General features: G+C 31.5%; 2 protein-coding genes across 3 annotated transcripts; both read right to left on the minus strand.

Moving 5' to 3' along the window:
- Positions 1-447: 447 nt before the first annotated feature.
- LOC18587201 (aspartyl protease AED3) lies at positions 448-2,220 on the minus strand. Its single transcript, XM_007010898.3, has 3 exons — positions 1,676-2,220; positions 935-1,409; positions 448-840 (listed from the first exon to the last, which is right to left on the minus strand). Exons 1-3 carry the CDS (start codon positions 2,132-2,134, stop codon positions 485-487), a joined length of 1,290 nt encoding a protein of 429 aa, XP_007010960.3. The 5' UTR covers positions 2,135-2,220; the 3' UTR covers positions 448-484.
- A 9,833-nt stretch (positions 2,221-12,053) lies between these two features.
- LOC18587202 (hydroxyproline O-arabinosyltransferase RDN2-like) lies at positions 12,054-19,043 on the minus strand. 2 transcript variants are annotated; one of them, XM_018129690.2, is made up of 9 exons: positions 18,702-19,043; positions 16,687-17,302; positions 15,796-15,863; positions 15,504-15,705; positions 15,123-15,220; positions 14,963-15,032; positions 14,785-14,856; positions 14,536-14,649; positions 12,054-12,301 (listed from the first exon to the last, which is right to left on the minus strand). In XM_018129690.2, exons 2-9 carry the CDS (start codon positions 17,104-17,106, stop codon positions 12,239-12,241), a joined length of 1,107 nt encoding a protein of 368 aa, XP_017985179.1. In that variant the 5' UTR covers positions 17,107-17,302; positions 18,702-19,043; the 3' UTR covers positions 12,054-12,238. The 2 variants fall into 2 exon arrangements, with proteins under 2 accessions (XP_017985179.1, XP_017985180.1); XM_018129691.2 differs by lacking the exon at positions 18,702-19,043 and adding an exon at positions 18,424-18,628.
- Between the last annotated feature and the right edge of the window lie 942 nt (positions 19,044-19,985).

Here is a 19,985-nt window from a genome sequence, read left to right on the forward strand (position 1 = left end):
AACCTATACAGTATTGCCTAGCGCCAACAGTTTCCATTGCAAAATCTTTAATCATATTGATACAAGGGGTTGCCTCCATGTGACAACCATTAATCTAACAATTTAACCAATGACAAAATTATAGTCACCACATCAACCAAATTCAAGGTTCAACATAAACCAAAAGATGTAAAATATAAATAGTAATAGGAAATGGTACATAAAAATTACTTTAGTAAACAGAAATTTTTTCACAACTTAAGTCTTAATTTGTAAATGACCCGTAACATGGTACAACCTACGAAACTAATTATCAACCCAATATAAAAAAAAATAAAAAAAAGAACGAGATGAGATAATAAAAAGCCCGTGACAGACTTAGACTTGCCCCAAATACACAACTACAAAAAAAAATGTACTTAGATTTGGACGTCACATATTGTGTCCCCCATGTCCCAATTCCCACTCTTTCCCAAAAGTTACTAGGAGAATGCAACCAAAAAGTCTAGGTGCAGAGCTCACGGGCCACTCCCAACCTCGAATTGGGCACATCGAAAAGTAACCTATGGTTCTGTTGCTGCATATTGGCTATCACATTCAACACTGAATTCACATTCTCTGGTGCGGATGCCATGGCCAAGCATGTGATGCTGCCTGCCGTGCTGTGGATTAGTAGGTTGTCTTGTGGCAGTGTCACGTTCATGCCTGCGAACATGAACGTTATCGTCGGTGCCACGATTGGGACTGTGTAACATGTGTCGAACCCACCGAGGGATGTCACGTTGGTGACCCTAACTCGCCTTCGGAACTCGTCCCGGACAGCTACGTAGGCCGTTGCTACTAGCCGGGTGAAGACGGTACCTAAGTTGAATAGCAAAGTTTAGTGAGTTTTTCAATGACATAAAAAAATTCAACCTAATCAATAATGGTACCAGAAGCCATAAGGAAACATTACCAGAATCAATAACGGTACCAGAACCGGTGGTAGGGTTGAAAGCTAAATCACTTGGTGGGATATCAACAATTTTCCTTCCAACTCTAATTCCAATCAGATTCACAAAGTAAAGTGATGGTCTTCTAGGATTCTTCAGCAATGGGGTGTACTTGATCCTTAATGGCTGCCCAACTGGCCCAAGTCTCAATGACCCAGAGAAGTTTAGAGACCTAAAGCTAGGCAAGCAGTATGAAAATGTGGATTGGTACCAGTTTTGGGTTTGTGAGAGAAGTGACAGTGGACCTCTGCCCAGCCCCAGTAGGCCCTGCGGCGGCACCGAGTTACCGGTTGTCTTTTGGAGACAACCGAAAGTGTAGCTCGGGACAGGGTCAGTGGCTAGGGTGATTGTGTCCTGTGAGAGGTTTGCTGCAATGCTTGAACCACCGTAGGTCATGTTGAATATGCACGCGCTTCCATCGCAAGTGGGGTTTGGTACCTGAAATTATCACATGATGCAAACTGTTAGAAGAGATTCGATCATAGCCATAGAATTTCCCATGTTTCCTGTTTTGACAGGACAACTTCCCGTGAACTCTCTCGTCAGCTTTCACAAATTTAGCCAAAAATGATAAAATAGTTATGCATATTAAAAAACATATGGCAGCATGTAAAACCAATCTTTCCCACGCGCTAGTCTAGCGCGTGGCAGAAGTAAGTGACAACTGTGAATTGTTGAGAAGTGAAGAGCATTATCCTTGTTACCTGCTTGCACTGACCAGCTTGGCAGCCAAGGGTCTTGAATGTGGTTGATTTAGCATTGTCGAAAACAGTAGAAGAGCAGCCAAGGCAGCCTGAGCAAGGTAACCAAGCAGCATCATTGCTAGTATCCATGGCCATGAGCATGGTTTGAGGTGGGGTTCCAATTTTGGCCCTGACAATGTAAGTTGGACTCTGCACAATCTGCCTGCCTGAAGCTATTGGCACCACGGATTTCTTAGCCACCAGGCTTGACAAGTACTGCAGCCTGGCCTGGTCCTCGGCTTGCGTTTGGAGCACATCCTCTTCCCATGAGAGTGGCTTTGAGGGTTTGAAAGGTGAGCATGGGCTGTAAATGTGGAACACTTGGAGGTTTGAGCCATGGTCTTGGGTGTCACATTTGGGGTGCAGACCTTCGGCTAGGGAAAAGAAGAGGAAAACAAGAGAAACAAGATGGGTTTTCATGGTTTAATTTGTAGGAAAACTGAACTCAAGTTTCTTTAATGGTTTAGGAACTGAGAGAGAGTGTGGGCAGTGAGTGTATATATATAAGTGGGGAAGTATGTTAAGTGGAGTGGAGTGACATGTAGTTTAGTGGGTTGTTTGCTAACAGACTGTATTCCATTTGCTTTTGTAGGCTGGACCTCTCACCCTTCTCGTCCAATTCTACCTAGAGATAGTATCTTACTAGTACTATTTCCTTCTTTATTTATTTTTTTTTTTTTGCAATATTCTCATTACATCATGTCACATTCAGAGAGAGAGATTTGCAGCATGATTTAGGACAAGCTTAATTGGTTAATATATAAAAACTTAAGCATTATTATGAGAGGAAATAGTACTCATGGAGGGGTATATAATGTCTGAGTGAGATTGAACAAATCTCAAGATATGCTCTTATTATAGTACAAAATAAATCTTGGGGTTTTTCTTTATTCTCTTCTGTCTGTCTGCTGATCAACTGCTGCATGCCAATTTAATGGAAAAAATTGTGGGATCTGATTGGCAATTTACAAGCAGCAAAAAGTGGCTTTTGTGTTATGATTAACTATTTTTAACATTGATAAAAAAGAAAAGCAACATTAAGTCCCTAGAGAATGATTTGGTAGCATCATTTCTTACGCCTAACTTAGGGGAGGAAACTTAGGCGCAATTGAGGGGATATAAACAACAAATACTATAGTAGATAGATGCAAGACCTAGTACAAATTATTACATGCAATTTGTATCATCTTAACACAGGGATTACTAATTCTTTTGTGATCAATGATGGATTCAAGATTTTATATGAAAGATGATTAGAGAGTAATCATATTATATATCTTAAATTTTATATATAATAAAAAAATTAAAACTAAAGGGTGACAGTCATCATCTCGTCATCACTTTGACTTCGTTAATGTTTACGACATATTCTTTCTATGAGAGTGGTAGACACTCAAGAAAAAAAGTTGGATTGGAATAGGTGAGTATACCAACTCTTCATAAATGTTTTCGTTCCATATAAAGTGGATACTTAGTTGTCAAAGCTTTTGCCTTGTTGCTAAGGTTGGCAGAGAGTTTTTTCTTTCTATCTATCTTTGTTTCTCATGTTTTCAGCCAAAGGATTTTCACATCATGATGCTGAAAAGAGTCATTCTCATTACCCTAGACCTAGGCATTTTGGTGGTGAGCTGACCATGGCCTCTATTTCCTTTGGGGACCAAAAGGGTATATACTCCCTTACAAAGCCAATTGACAACTTTAAACCTAAATCTAGATTAATTTAACCTATGTTATATATGGTGATTATATTAAGGTAATAAAATGATAAAAATTAAAAATAATGTCTCTGACAAAACACTCCGATAATCAAAATTATATAATTTTAACTGTCGAAAAGAATTATCTCTTATTATATAACACAAAAGGAGATCTATGTGTATCAAAAGTACAAAGAGCATAATTAATAATAACAATGATTTTTTATTTGAGATAGATTTTGGATCTAATAATATATTATCACTCACATGCAGTCAAAATTGAACAATTAAAATATTATGAGAAACATTAGCACCCTGTAAATATTATTAATTAATTAAAGAGTATCTAGTAAATTAGATTTATTATGCATTGAGGAGATGACCGACAAGGATTTGCATTGTTTTTGTTTCTCTCTCCAAAAGGAAACCAAAGGAATTGCACTTTGGTGTCTATTTTAATATATATTATTTGCTTTCATGTGATAATTTATTTTAATTTAAAGCAAGATCATGATTTAATTCCTTTGATTTAAAAAGTACAAATTGAAGAAATATTGGAAAGCTACATGATGGAGGGGAGAGAAAAAGCTGATTTGCTTTTGTGGGCTGTTTGTATAATGGGTTATGTAGGGTTCCATCTCCCATTCGCATTGAGATTTTTTTTTTTTAAATACTTAAAAAAAATTTTAATTATTTTTTATTTTGTATTAAATTTAATTATATTTTTATATTTTTATTTTGAATCAAATAAAACTTTATGATTGACAGTTTACTTATCATTTTATGTCACATGTTAATAATATGACATGCTGAAATGATATAATGGATATTGACATATCATAGTAAATATTGACATGATATGCTTACATGACTTGATGATATGATCGTGTATTATTTTCACTTTTTTACGTTAATATAATGTTAACGTCACGTCATTACGTCGATTTAAAAATGACAAATGACGTTATAAAAACGTATTTGACTATAAACAAAAATACAAGAGTTTAATTGAATGTAATCGAAAATAAATTTTTTATAACATATAATATGAAAACAAAACTATATACTATTCAATCCCAAATAAAAAATTGAAAGAAAGAAAGAAAACAAAATATGAATAGTGAAGTCAAGCTCATCAGGTCTAGCATAGTCAAACATTTGCTGGCTTTTTGTCTATCAGACATGAGATAGGAACAAAACACCCGTTTGAAGTAGCATGTGAGCTACACTGTTTGTCAATTTTGTCACTTTGGAATAAAACAACTACACATGAATTTGGAAGATTATAAACATCTTCTCAACTCTATAAGCTGTCAGTCTCAGGTTAATTTGATACTTATTAATAAACAAAGAGAAAATAAAATTTAATAGTGCATAGATTTTTGAGTTTTTTATATTTTTAATTCACATAAATTTTTAATTTTATTACTAAGAATTTTTTGTTTGCTTTGACACTCTATTTGAGGGAAGGATGATCATGAAAATTAATATTTTGATTGATCTATAATTTGGTCCAGGTACACAATAGAAGGCAGTCATCTCTAACCCATTAATTCTCACCTTTATTTATTCTCAAGATTTGAATTTAAAACTTTTAATTTAACATTTTTAGTTCTAATCATGAAAATGTTTCTTTAAAAAAAACTTTTTTTGATACTTAAGAAATTTTAATCTCTAATCGCAACATCAACATGTTAAATAAAAGAGTATGATTAACAACTTAACAAGCGTTAAAACATGTAATTTTCTCAAAAAAAATATAACTACTTCGAGAAAAACAGACGAGGAGTATTCATTTTAATATCAACCAAAATTATCAATTTTATTGAACTTTAGTATGATTTTATTAAAATTCAGGCATTTAATTGAATCCATATCTTTCCTATAGCAGAAAACATTGAGTAAAATAATGAAATTCTTAACATTTCCAGCAAAGAAAAAATGCAACATAAACAGAAATTAGACTTTCTTTCTGCTATGACTTCACTGCTTGCTTCCTTCTAAGGAAAAGGATAAGGTTGTGTAAAAATTCTTGATAGTAGCTAAAGAAACTTTACTCAAGGAGTCCCCCCGGTGAAAAATGATTGCTCAAGAAAGTTCATATTGACAATAGTAACAAGAAAAAGTTGATTTCCAAAGGTAAATTGAGTCTAAAGACATAGAAGGATAGAGAAGTGGTAGTGATGCTAATATAAATTGAATTTATTTGAATAAATCAAGAATTAGTTCTTGAGGAAGAAGAAAAAAAAGGTATATAATACTATTATTACCAAGAGGTTGCAATATGATTAGTATATACAAAAAAGTAGATTCATACATTTTAAAATACCTATATCTCTTTAAGTTTTAATCGAAATTTTAGACGAATTCATTAATTTTTGAAATAAGCATTCTGCTCCCAAAAAAAAAATCTTTCTCTGGACACAAAGGTCCAACCGTTAACTGTTAATGTTTCCATTAATTTGATGAAGTGATAATATTGAAAAGATAATTTTACTTTTATAAATTTTAAATATTACTATGATATAAATTTTTTCGTAAAAAAAATAATTGTAATTTTTAAAATTAATAAAGAATAAAAAGCATTTTAGTTTTTTCATAGTTTCTGTTAATGATATTTACACTTTTAAAATAGATTGTCCATTTTGAAAATTAATGAATCTGCGTGGAATTATGACTAAAAGTCAAAATGTGAGAATATTTTACCATACATTTTATTATCTAAAAAAATTACATATTTTATATATAAGCCTTCAAATATTTTATTTATTTTTGTATTTTAATAATATTGAATTAGAAAAAAAAAGCAATAAAGGGCATGGTAGTATACTTACTTCTTAAGACATGGTAGTATACTTTTTCATTTCAATGCATAATAAATTTCAAAGTTCAGTCCCTTAATTGGTAAGTTTCCAAGGAAATTGGGAGGTGAACTGTTTTGCTTCAGAGTGGTAAAAAAAAAGTGCAAAGAACAACTTGACAAACACAGAGAAGAAGTAAATACTTGGCAAATAAAATCTTCTGCACCATTGATTGAAGCATCCCACCAAGTACTTTAATGTCATGAAGTGAATATGGCTTCAAAGCTAGAAACAGAGAGAGAAAAAATCTGCAGAATAATGGTGGACAAACTTTTTACCTGCAGATTTTGTCCAATTCCCTCTGTGTCCTTTTTACCTTTCCTTCACTTTTTTTGGGGTTTCATGAATAATAATGATGAAGGGTTATCACGTGAGCACATTGCCTGAGCGGTGAGGCGGAGACTGATTGCTCTCTTCTCTCCCTCTTGTTTGCTGTGGCCGACACTTTCCTCACATGCATGGTGGCCTTGTAGATTAATTGTGACCTTTGTTGTTGCCCTCTGACCTCTCACTATTAAATCCTCCTACAAACAGTGAGGTGGGGAGATCATGTTTCTATTTATAAATGGAAATTCTTTATTTATTTTGGAAATATTGTAGGGTATTTGTGGTGTTCTTGACCCAATGTTTGAGGTATAACTCCAAAAATTAAACAAAAAATCATCTTAACATATATCTGAATTTGGCTCAATGTTAAATACGTGTATCTTTTAATTAAAGGGTTACATTCGATTTCTTTTTTTTTGATAAAAATAAATAAATCAATTAAAACGAAAAACGTGATATATCAACTAAATTAGTCAAAATTTGTGATTGATTTTGATAAAACACTTATATTTATCTGAAATTCCACCTTTCGTACGTTTATTTATGTAAATAATTAATATTAGTCTTTTAACATTTGATTTAATAATAAATATATGTATATCACTTCATTCAAAGAAATGAATTTAAATTTGTTTTTCTTTAAATAAAAAATAATTTTTTTGATAAAACCCATCATATAACGAGACATATCCATTGTTGAACTTTCAAACTCGTCCTATGTATAGTTCAAGTATTTGGTTCAAGGCATAGTATGCAAAAAAAAAAAAAAAATCCAGAGATGTCTAGAATGTTTTAAATAGAGATAGATAAGAAAAGTGGGGAACATGAAAATTTGGATCTTAGTAAAAATGAAAACAACTCAATTTTAAGATATTAAATGGGACAAAATTGTAATGAAACCAAGTAGACCCTTGGCTTCACTCTTAGACCCAATGATTGGTCCAAATATTCTCTAATTCAAAGAATCGAGTTTAAATATTATAATTAATAAAAAAATTGAACAAACAAATATAATAAAATGTAACCTTTCAAGTGTAATAATTATTTTTTTATATATATCGAATTAGTTAGTAAAAAAATTTTCGAATCTCAAACAAAGCAATTGAAATATAAAAGATAATAAAAATTAACTTCATGTTATATAATTTCGATTTCTGACACAAGGAGTTTTAATACTAGTAATACATTATCATTTCAAGACGTAAAAGAGAATTAAAAATACATTTCGAAATCAAATGATATAAAGATCATTCTAAACCTTATCGAGTCATATATATATATTAGCAATCAAAAATGGACTCATAATTTGAGAGCATTCACATCTAATTGGTGAAAAAGGAATTAAAATCTTGGCCCACTGAACCACAAAATAGGAAAAAGATTTTTTTTAAAAATAAAAATAAAAATGTTGGGTCCAGTTCCATTGTGTATGGTTGGGACCATCAACCATTTGCAGCAGAATGGGATTGAATTTCCAGAAATCTAAATTCAACGCACTGGAGCTTTCACGGGCCTTCTTTGTCAGAATAATAGGCCTTGCCCGGGCCTAACATCACAAAACATAATCTAGTGGCCTGGGCCCACCATTATTATAGAAAGGGGTCTTTTCGTAATTTTAAATATTTTTTTCCCGATAGAAGGAAAAGTTTAATGATAAGACAAGACATAATACTTTAAAAAAATTTTAATAAGTTTTTATTTTTTCGTAACATTCAATTAAGGTTATATATTTTTATTTTAAATTAAATAAATTTTTATAATTAATAATTAATTAACTGTTATTACTCAAAACGTTAATTGTCATTTTTATACTTACATGATATTAAGGTGAAGGATGAACATACGACGTAATCATATTATTATATCATAATAACATATCACGTTATCATCTACTATAACATATTAACATGTCACGTAAATATCATATGACAATTTGACTAGTGACAATTAATCATAAAAACTTTGATTGAATATTATTAAAAAGTTTTATTTGAATTTTTTAAAATATTTCGAAGACTTATTTTAAGTATTATGCCTAATGACAAAATAACATCAATATCTATTTTTTTCTTTTTCACTTTTTAACACTACTAATTAAAGGAACGAAATCCTTATTGTTATTTAATTTTTCATTTTTCTCACCACTTATACTAATAAACAATATATATTTTCTTTCTTAATTTTTCATCCTTTTTTTTTTTAACCTCTCTATCAAACAAAACTTAAAAAAGCCTATTATCATCCGGATCGAGTGTCAGGGTTCATCTTAATGCAATTCCATAAATAGTATAAGCACCTTAGCCTATAATTGGTTATTAAGAACATAAACTGTCTCTATCCTTGTAAGACTCAACCAAATTTAAGAGAAAGGGATGTATCTCTACCTCTTCTACTCAATATTAAGATGTTGTCTCACTGGAGGTTGTTCCCCCATTACCTAACTCAGATTTTTTTTCTTTTTCTTTCATTATTGGGAAGGAAATTGGCCATCTAAGCAGAAAGAGACAGCCTTAAAAACATTATTATAATTATTAATGGAAAAAAACTATTTAAATATTTGATTTATTGGTTGATATATGATCTCCTTATTTATAGAGTAAGATTCAAGTCTCCCTTCATCAATTTATTTTTAAAAGAAGACAACTTTAAAAACTAGACATTAGATTTTAAGGAAATGATATTTCAAGTCAACAAATATCTTTACATGTGAAAAACTCGAAACAAATAAATTGTTTCGACTTTCGTAAAAGTGTAGATGTTGGGAATTATGTTTTTTATTGGACAATATTAAGATAAATCATTAATAAGATTCAAACTCAATATCACTTATATTGAAATGAACGAATCTTTTTTTTGATTGAATGGATTATCATTGATAAAAGTTAAACTAATGTATCAAACTTTAAATACAAGATCATCACTTATATTGACACAAACGATATTTTCGATTTAGTTCAATTATCATTGATAAAAATTGTATTAATGTATCAAGCTTTGAATACAACTTATTAAAAGGAATAAAGTGAACATCTATTACTTTATTTAAAGTGATGGATCAAATTTATCACTTATCTTTGAATAGAAGAGCTTTCAAACTTTTGATCCATGACTCGACAAAAAGTAGCATTTTATAATGGGGAAATGATTATGATGATGGGTTTAAAGTAAAAATTTTATTCTAATCAACTTTACGATGTTCCCTAGAGGATAGCATATTAAAATGGAGGAACTTTCACAAACTTTTTGTGAAGATTTTTCTTTTTGTGTGAGAGAAATTTAAAGGTGACATGTCATATTTCTTTGTAATGATTAACAATAGAGTTACGGTCACGGCATGATTTCGTTCACATAATTATTAAAATATGACTTGATTTGTTTAAACATATTAACAACAGAAAAATTATATTTTGATTATGGAATTGAAGTCGTTATTGGAAAATATTTGATAAAAATATTAGTTCTGTAAAATTGTTCCAAATTTTTAAAACTAAATACAAATATTTTTCATGGAAAAATGTTAAAATTTCCAAACATTCAGCTATTCATAAAAATAAATACTTATATAATTATCATATTTATTATTCATACTGTTTGTGAATAATCAGACAATCCTATGTTATTGTTAAAAATTTAAAATTTTTAAATAAATTACCCCCACTTTTAGAATTTTGTTTGCATTCATATCGGCTCTATTAATATTCAATATAAACACTCCGTCCAAAATCCTAAACATCATTAATAAAAATTAAAAATTGACTAAACAACCCATGAGAAAAAATTTTTTATTTTTTTATGGCAATAATACATTTTCAATTACCCAATATACTACCACTCTTATTATTGGTATTTTATTTTTTCCATTTTCTAGTGGCTATTGAAAAATGAAAAGTTAGAAAACAAAAAAGAATTATATAAAGGAAAAATACATTGTGGAGTGGTGGTGGTGGAGAAGATAGAAGAATGGAAATGACACCACATTTTGTCTTAGGCTTAGAAACTGGCTGGATATGAAATAATGCTATAAGTTTTCAACCCATAAATTCTATGAGTGTTTGACTCTTATAAGACTACTTCTTCCTGTCAGGCTCGTGACTTTGGCAACAGGATATCCCACCGACACACCCAAGCCAAGGAGAACTGTGAAAACAAAAGAGATGAACAGGAAAGCTTAAGGGAGAATGAGACTTCTTCTCAAACTAATGTAAGGGTAAATGCATTTTCATTATAATCTCATAATGATAATTATTTTTTCCTGTTGATTATTATCAATTATGGACTCCAATTCCTTGCATATGTCTTGGTTTTTTTTCGTTTTTTGTAAAATGTTGGACTAGAAAAGGAGAAAAGAAAAGTTGGATTAGATAACTCTACGTTTGGTAAGAGGGAAAGATGAAGAAAAGATATGGAGTGAAAGGAAAATAATGTTTTGTTTTTTTCATTTAGTAAGAGAGAAATAAGAGGGTAGAAGGAAAAGGGATGAATTTGCACATTTTCTTTTTTTTAAAAAAAATATAATCTTTTTAAATTAAGAGGAAAATACCCATTTTATTTTGACATAATACCTTAAAGAATCTTTAAATTATTTGAAAAAGTTTCAACACATCTTCTTTTTTAATTACGTTCAATCAAATTTTTATATTTTTATTTTAAATTAAATAATTTTTTATGACAAAAAATTAATTAATTATTGTTAATCAAAACATCACTTGTCTACGTGATATGTTAATATGACATAAACTTACTCACACGATATATTGATATGATATGTTGATATGATATAATGACGTGATTACATATGATTAGTAACAATTAATTTTAAAAAGTCTACTTGTTCAAAATAAAAATATAAAAAATTTAATTAAACATAATATAAGAATAAAAACTTATTTAAATTTTCTTAAATATTCAAGAGCTTTTTAAAATATTATACCTTTTATCTTTAATCTCTTTTTTTTTCCCTCAATTTTCCATATTTCATACCAAATACAAAATGAAAGAAAGAAATAAAGAAAAAGAAAAACAACTTTCTCTTCCTTTCTCCAATAATTCTTTCTTTGCTTTTTTGCTTTTCTTCCACTTTTTTTTTCTTTCCTACCAAACATAATGTAAAATTTTAGAGTGACAATTATTTTTTTTTCCATTGATTACTATCAACCATGGATTCCCAATCCTTGCACATTTCTTGTTTTATTTTTTTTGGTTGTGTTAAATAGTTGGATTACAAAAGTGAGCAGCCCTCTGTCATGTCTTATAAAATTATAATGTGTACTATTTGGTTCACATTTAAAATAAAATAAAAGAAATCATAAAGTTTGGATTGATTGTACATAGTCTGTATTAGAACCTGAACAATGTTATTAGCAAACCAGGTTTCACTTTCTTTGATCAGTCCATTACCTCTCCCATGTAAATCATGCAAACATAAACCTAACAAAAGGTTGTAATTCAGAATCCTTATCTGAAACATCAAAGCTTTCTTAGCTTCTATGTATATATATTGAACTGTTCTATTTCTTGCTTTAAACATTAAAACAATTGACCTGAGGTATTTGTACATCAATTTTCTAGAGTCTGCATAGATTTAAAAAAAATTGTTTCGGACAAATAAAATTTCCATACCCCTTTATCATATCCGGCATTTATTCTGTATCCCAGTTGCCGATGTTAGCCGTTGCTTCATTCACCATCTTGACAAGGGTCACCTGCAGACACAGTAATGTGGGGGTCACAACGGAAGTACAAATGCATGAACCGCAATGCAGAAAAGTGCAAGAAAGAGTCATCAATAATGGTTTAGATTAAAGAGATTGAACTCAACTTGGAATCTGCTTCGGGAAAAAAAATACTTGCAATTGAGTATCAGTATATTAACTAATATGAGCTATACATTACCTAATAGATTGGCTTTAAAATGTTTTACTGGAATTCCTCTCTAAAAAGGGCAAAAAAAGGTGGTGACAAGAAAGAGCTGTGGCCTAAAAAATATGCTTCAAGAAAGAATCCCTCACTAGCATATTCAAGCTACCTCAAACCAAACTTGAGGTATCTAATTGTTTTTCTTCAGTACAAGCTCAAGTTAGGTTTTGACCAGGCTGATCTTGAACTTATTTTGGCGGAGTCAAGCTCAAATAGTCTGCCATATGGCTTGGCTCAGCTTTACCATGCATAGTCATCGAGGAAACAAAGATCACCTCAGACCAAACATAACATGCAACATGTGCTAAAGAAGGCACAGTACAGAGAGATAGAATTGCACCCTAGTTTAAAGAAAATCTGAAATACGGGTTTCCTAAGATTGGTTGCCATTGGACAGGCAACATCCTCAATCATTAGACCTAAGGAGCAGGTAGAAGATGAGTTTAACAATCAGGTTATGCAACAAATTCACAGTTGGATAATCCACCTTAGGAGACAGACACTACGCACCAAATAACAGCCTGAATCTTAAATATTCCCATATTTTATCCCTTGGCATTCCACCAATGTACTTTATCTAACATGTAAAACTGCTATGAACTAAGAGTAAGACTAACAGTGCATCCAAAGGGACTCTTCTGAGGCCGTTCCATATCAACATCACAGTCTAAATAAAAGAAGAGAAGTCAGCCCCAAGCCAAAGTGACAAAAATAATAGAAGAAAACTGGTAGGAAGAAAACAAAAGAATGGGTGGAAAGTTTCATCGTTTATCCAGAATTTCCAAAAATATTCAAGAAATCTATATAATCAAGGTATTGTGCCAACTCCTTTTTTCACTACATGTCCAAGTTACAAATTGGGGAAGTAGCTCTGTTCACTCTTCTCTTCACTCCCGAACAAATACAAAGTTTCCATTGGATAAACTTTCAAACAAATTAGCTCTTGTCAATAACCCTCAAGAAAGATAAAATAATTTATGTTTCACCAAAAGCTTTATTGCAAGAACAAATAGGCCTCCTTGATCAATAATAAGAGGGAAAATGCTGCATGCTCCACCCAATTTGCACAGCCTGCCCATCCTGCCTGACATGGCAGGTGACAGATCACCAAAAAGTTTGATCATAGTTTTCTTCTTTTTTTTTTTCTTTCCTTTTAGAAAAAAGTTCCCAAAAACAGTCTTATCTCTCCCTACACCTTGCTCTTCTCCTTCCAATCTATTTCTCTCTGACATGAATCCATGTGTTTGCAACTAAGATGGGCATTGTGCTGTGGTAAAAACTGAGTCCAAAAGGTTTGGGTTGCAAAGTGCTAAAATGACAGAATAAAAGGCATAGGGAAAAGAAAATTAGAAAAAGTTAAAAGGGAAATGAAGCTAGGAAATGTATCTGATTGAAGAGAAGTGAAGAGAGAAGACAATGGATGATATTGCTGAGAGAGAAGAAAGAAACAGATCTGCTAAACCAGAGAGAGAAGAGACGAGCATTCAATATTGGTGCTGCATCAGGCAGGATGGGCAGACAGTGCAAATTGGCCAGGCATTTAGCATTTTCATAACAAATATATACATATATATATATATATATATATATATATATATATATATTCCGAATCCACAAATAGGAAAGACAGTTTCTGATCATTCCTTCTCAACCATATATATCCTTCCAAATCTTTTCTTCTTTGATTATCAGCCATTTCTGATTGCAGAAAGTCAATACTAGGCATCCAGTTAAGGTACACAAACCTAATTTAACAGCACATAGTCTCCATTCTCCATCATGCTTCTCATAATTCAAGGAAAGCATCTGCTCTCATTGAGTTATTCTCCCCAACAAGTCAAAACATTAAACATTCATACACAAAACAAGCCACACTTCAATACCATGAAAATGTAATGTGAATAGAACTTGATATAGATGGTAAGTTGCAGCTTATATGAACATAAGGTTTTTAAAATAAAAGTACTTCATCCAATGTAACAAGTAGCACTTCTAAATACTGATATTTATGAAGACATACCACACTTTCAGGGACCCCTGGAGGAGGCAAGGAGAGATTTCGCGGAGGTGGGCCACGTAGATATGATCTCTTGTCAAATCGCCACTCACCAATTTTACCATATGTCAACTCACCCTGAATGTTAATTGACAAATAAATAAAGTTTCAGCAATCTTGAAATAAGTTAATATTTAAAACAAAATCATGTCAGTACTCATATTTAGAATAGCAAGAACAATTAATTTAATTAAACAACTAAAAACATTTTACCTTCATGTTGTAGTCACATCCATAGGTGTAATGAATTATGAACTTTTTCCCAGTTTCCAAATCCCATGGGGGCTGAAATTTTTAAAATGCAACAAGTCTAATCAATGCTGCACCTAATCTAATCAAAACTACAGGGGAAAAACCTTCATGAAAGCCTTTGAAAAATAGGGTGCCAAACCTGCAGCATGAAGTCCTTCCGAAGAATATGTTGCACACCATGCAAAGCTGATGCCACAGCATAAGCATACCTTAGGTTTGAAAAACATGTCAGTACTAAAAATCAAGCAAATGATCTTAAATTTTCTAAAATAAACAGCCATTTAGACACCAATACTCACATTTCTAGCACCCATCCAAAAGCTTTATCGGTCTCTGGGTCATTCTTCATTTTTAAGGAAACATTCATCCAAGTAGGAGCAATCTTTTCCAGTAAATCCTGTGAAAGAAAATTCATTCAGTATAGATGCATCTCATCTAACAGAAACCCTATAATATTAAAATTGAAATCTAAGACAGAGAATAACAATAACAGTGTAAACGGAATGAAATTAAGGTGACACAAAGGAACAAATACAATCATTTGAGGATAGATACAACATAGTATCAATAGTAAATATCAACCATGTTGAAAACAAGCCCAACTACTTCAGATATTAATTGTTCAACAACAAAATTTGCATCAAGCCAAATCTATTAATTAGTTAATAGGAGATTTTTACCTTCTTGATAATGACAGGTGAATTGCCAATTGGATCAATATTTGTCACAGGTCCCATCTCCTCTGGGTAAAACTTCCTTAACAATTTTTCATTCTGAGCCGGCTTAATGTAGAAAAAGGGGAAGGCAGCTGGGTATCCTCCATGCCCCAGATTAGGCAGGGGACGGATAAATATGTGATCAGGCTCTGCCATCAATATATATCTGCATCAAGAGAAAAGTTTAACATGCTTTAAAAACTGATTAAGGTATGATGAAACTGATTATTAAATCATGACATGTAAGAACACTCACTCTTCCTCAATTGTAGCCTTTTCCAGCCACTGCACAAAAGCCCATGGCCTATTTAAGACAATGTATCCCTGAAAAGAGAGAGAATCTTTTCAGAAAACACATGCACAGCGCAAATTCTAGAAACAAAGACAGTCATAGCAATTGCCGCTGCTTTGATTTAATAAAATTAATAGACACAAAACAGAAGAATATTCAAGTATATGTTGCCAAAATAAACAAGTCATCAGCCACAAGCCTTCTATGTTCATTTCTTCAGCAGATGAAAATTTTCATTTGTAGCTGTTCAATAAATAGAGCATATATGAAGAATGCATTCTTTCAAGCCAAATTTATACTAATCTATAATTGTTTTCAGAGTCATTAAGGTTCATGAAAATTAATGAGAATGTACCCACTTTTTGAAAGGTAAGTTTTACAGCTTGTTGCAATGAGATGCAACTTGTGCTCTATAAGAAGTCACAACATCATCATAGTTCTAACACTTTAAAGGAGTTTAGAATTACAAGCAACCATTTGAAGCACACAATGCCTATTCATATGCTCTGAAACTTAAGAAAAGAATATATCAAAATTCGTTTTGCTGCTATCTATTCAATAATTAATGACTCACTCAAGAAGGCCAACGATCTGGACCAAATAAAAGATATGAATTGCTGCCTTCTTTCAACAAAACAATTCTGTTCCTCTGAAATATTATTCTTTAATTTATCTGTTAACTAACTACCGTGTGACAATGTAGTTCAATTCATCTATAAGCAAATTGAAGACTCAAACTAATAAAATGAAAATCTAAGACCATCATAAGGCTTTTAACACACGTGAAACAAGTGACAGCTCTTAAAAGGAATGAATAGCATTAACCAAAAAAAAATCATGATGCAAAAAACTCACCCGATCCAGCCCTGCTGGAAGAGGATCAACTATAACGGTAGGAATCTCATCTACCAAGTTGTCAGGACTTCCAGAGTGCAAAACACGTGTGAAACCTCCCATCTCTGACCCAGGCAAGTCCTTCTGCTTTTTATACCAATAGTACATCACACGACACTGCCATTTACTGTATGGAGCATCCGTAGCTGTTAAGGCAACATGGAAAGGCTGTTTGGCGTTGTTTGGTTTCTTCACATTTTCAGGCATCTCAATGACAGGATCAAAAAATATTCCACCATTGGAGTCGTTGACTTTCCATTTTGAAATAGATCTATTGTGCATTACCATTGTTACCAGATTATATGTTGCAAAGCAAAAGCCAAGAACTAATGTAACAAGAAGGAGTGGTGACAAACGTCCCATGTTCTTTCTCACTATCATTGATGGTTGTTGTTAAATGAGGACTACGATCCTCCAAATTATAACAAACCCTCCTGGTTCAAATTGCTTTAAAACAAGCTGTTATACTCAAAAAGTCCAAACTGGTTAATGACAAAAAAGCCACTAATTCATTTCTTTCCTAACTTGATTGAAGTTCCAGTTGACTTGCAGGAGAATGCAAGCTCCAAAAGACCACCTGCAAAAGATTTACAGTAAATCAATTTGATGCAGATGAAGAATTACCCAAGGCTACACACTTACAGCAATCCACAAGAAATCAAAATCATGCAAAGAATTATTCATAAATCAGAATATGAAGTACTTGATATCAATTATATACATTCTACTACAAAATATACAAACAGGAGCCGGCAAATCTACATAGAATAGACAAGATATTTTGTTCTAGGTTTTGCTTTGTCAAGGGGCTGTTTTTGGCTTTCGACAGCCAAGCTTTTTCTGGGTTTTGGGTTAGAGAGACATGCGTGTTGTTTTCTTCCCTTTCTCTGTACAGAGCAGATCTTTAGGAAAGGGTAAAGAGCTATCTTTTTGTTATGTAGCTCAGCTAGGGAAGGGAATTGCTATCAATTTTGTGAGCAGTTTCCCGTTGTAACTGTATATAACCTCTTCTGCACAAGCTAAAGGTCTCATCCGAGCAGAAGTCTTTAGCAACATGTTAAAGACTTCATATGGCATAGTGGCTTTATGCCAATAAAATCCCTTTTCAAAAAAAAAAAAAGGTTATTAGAGATGAAACACCAAAAAGAAAAAAAAAGGCTCACATTGCATATTATAATCTAAGAACAACTGAATTTCACAGTCGAATAACAGAATTTCTCCATAAAAGGATCAAAGAAATCCGAAAAGAACACAGTGGGATCCATATTCCATAAAACCAAACAAAACCCTCAAATTAATCAAATATTAGTCAAACAACAATGTAGTTAGCACAATTAAACACTGTTCCTACAAGGATCAAACTTCAAATTAAAAAAATTTCAAAGCACACCAAACAAAATTCAAGCCCTCCACAACCAAGCAATCTTCAGACACACCAGAACTAAAAGTGAACCAGACGAGAAAGTCAAAACAAGATACAACCAATAAACTAGAATTAAACAACCCACTCACAGGCAGCTTTGTCAAAATTCAGATCAAAAAACTAAATAAGTAAATAAATAAACAAACAAACAAACAAAATCCAGCCACTAGTCATTTCTATTTAAAGCGTTTACTAATTAGAAGTCAAACAAACAAAAAAATGAAAAGATGTATGAATGAATAAATAAAAAAACTTTGAATTTTCATGAACTTTACCTAAAGAGAGAAAATGGCTATCCATTACAATTGAGAAGGAGTGAGAATTTGACAGCAAAGCAATGATTTTTTAATGCGAAAACAGGGTAAATGAGAAAACCCAAGGCGCAAGTTAAGAACTTTGGGAGTGAATATAGTATTAAAAGCTCATTAGCTCAAAACCCATGTTCCTGGTCTCATGATATTTACAGGAGGGCATAAGACGTGGAAACCAACAAAGTTTGTTAATATGCTACTATGTTTTTTATATGCTAAAAGAGAGAGACAGAGAAACGTACAGTAGTGACGTGAGCGCAGAGAGAGAAAAGAAAAACAATCAAAGGATCTGCTTTTCTCTTTTTCTTTGGATCAAGAATCCTGTGAGGGAGATTTTAAAAGTGAAAAGTTGAAGTCTTGGTGCTTGGAACCTAGGGAGTTTTTGCCTTTTTCTTTTCTTTCTTTCTTTTTTGGTTAGTGTAGGAGGGGTTGGTATGCTTTACATTTACTAAGTATTTTCGGCTGGAACTCAAGATCCATCATCCTTCATCAAAGGAAGCCATTAAAGGAAAGGAAATTGCTTACCATTTGCTTATAATGTTCTACCGGGGTTTTTCAGTCAACAGCGCAATTAACGGAATTCATTTATTTAATCAATCATTGGGTATTATATTGAATGGTTTCCCCATTAGTACCAGAATTAAGATGTTCCCATCCCTATCCAGTGGGGTTATGTTTTGTCTTTTTCTACAATATACAGTGTGCCAAAGGAATGCACCAGGAAACATGGGATTCATTAGTCTATTCATCAGCACATTTTCTACGTTTTTTTTATAAAATTAATCTAATAAGATGTGCCATTCATGTTTACAAGTGTTTCAGGATTCTCTACTTGCTTGACAATGATGAGTTAATCAATTTTTGTTAAGATAAAAAAATTAAAATTAAAAATTTTTAAAATTAATACATTATATTTAAGTAATAATAAAAAATTCACAATAAATAATAGTTTTATGTAACATATAAATCAAAAAAATAAAAAAAAATATTTACAAAAAAGAAATACTCGACAATATTTATTAAATTCATAAAATATAATATATAAAATATAAATAAAAAAAATTTACGTCTTCTTAATTTCATACAATTATAGTGAGTGGTCTTTATTTAAACTTATAAGTTCATAAATTTTAAGAATGAACTGTGTTTGACTTACATAGAAGAGAATAAAGTAAAAATAATAAATAAAAGAGAAGAAAAAGAGAAAAAAAAAAGAGAGAGAAAAAAAGATGTGAATAAATTTAAAAATTAAGATAAAAATATTAGAGTTTATGAAATTATTTTATTTTTTATTATTTATATTAATTATTAAATAAAAATTATTTTAAAGAGTATTAAAATATGTAATAAATAAATAATTTTAAAAATTTTAAGAAGCCACTATCTCTATAAATATACTACTTTTTATGGCCATTAAAATATATATAATAATTAAAAATGTACAAAAATTTTGTGAGATTAAAACACCCATTTTACTTCATCTTCGAAGAATGAAACATGACACGATGGCATTACCCCCTCTTGAC

This window comes from Theobroma cacao, chromosome 10, assembly GCF_053813885.1.
Source record: "Theobroma cacao isolate CCN51 chromosome 10, ASM5381388v1, whole genome shotgun sequence".
NCBI lineage: Eukaryota > Viridiplantae > Streptophyta > Magnoliopsida > Malvales > Malvaceae > Theobroma > Theobroma cacao.

Coding starts and splice junctions, on each gene's coding strand:
- LOC18587201 (XM_007010898.3), bottom strand. CDS start 2,134: ATGAAAACCCATCTTGTTTCTCTTGTTTTCCTCTTCTTTTCCCTAGCC. Junction 1,410..1,675: donor AAGCTGGTCAGTGCAAGCAG/GTAACAAGGATA, acceptor TGATAATTTCAG/GTACCAAACCCCACTTGCGA. Junction 841..934: donor TGGTACCGTTATTGATTCTG/GTAATGTTTCCT, acceptor TATTCAACTTAG/GTACCGTCTTCACCCGGCTA.
- LOC18587202 (XM_018129690.2), bottom strand. CDS start 17,106: ATGATAGTGAGAAAGAACATGGGACGTTTGTCACCACTCCTTCTTGTT. Junction 15,864..16,686: donor TTCCAGCAGGGCTGGATCGG/GTGAGTTTTTTG, acceptor CTCTCTTTTCAG/GGATACATTGTCTTAAATAG. Junction 12,302..14,535: donor CAGGGGTCCCTGAAAGTGTG/GTATGTCTTCAT, acceptor CTGTGTCTGCAG/GTGACCCTTGTCAAGATGGT.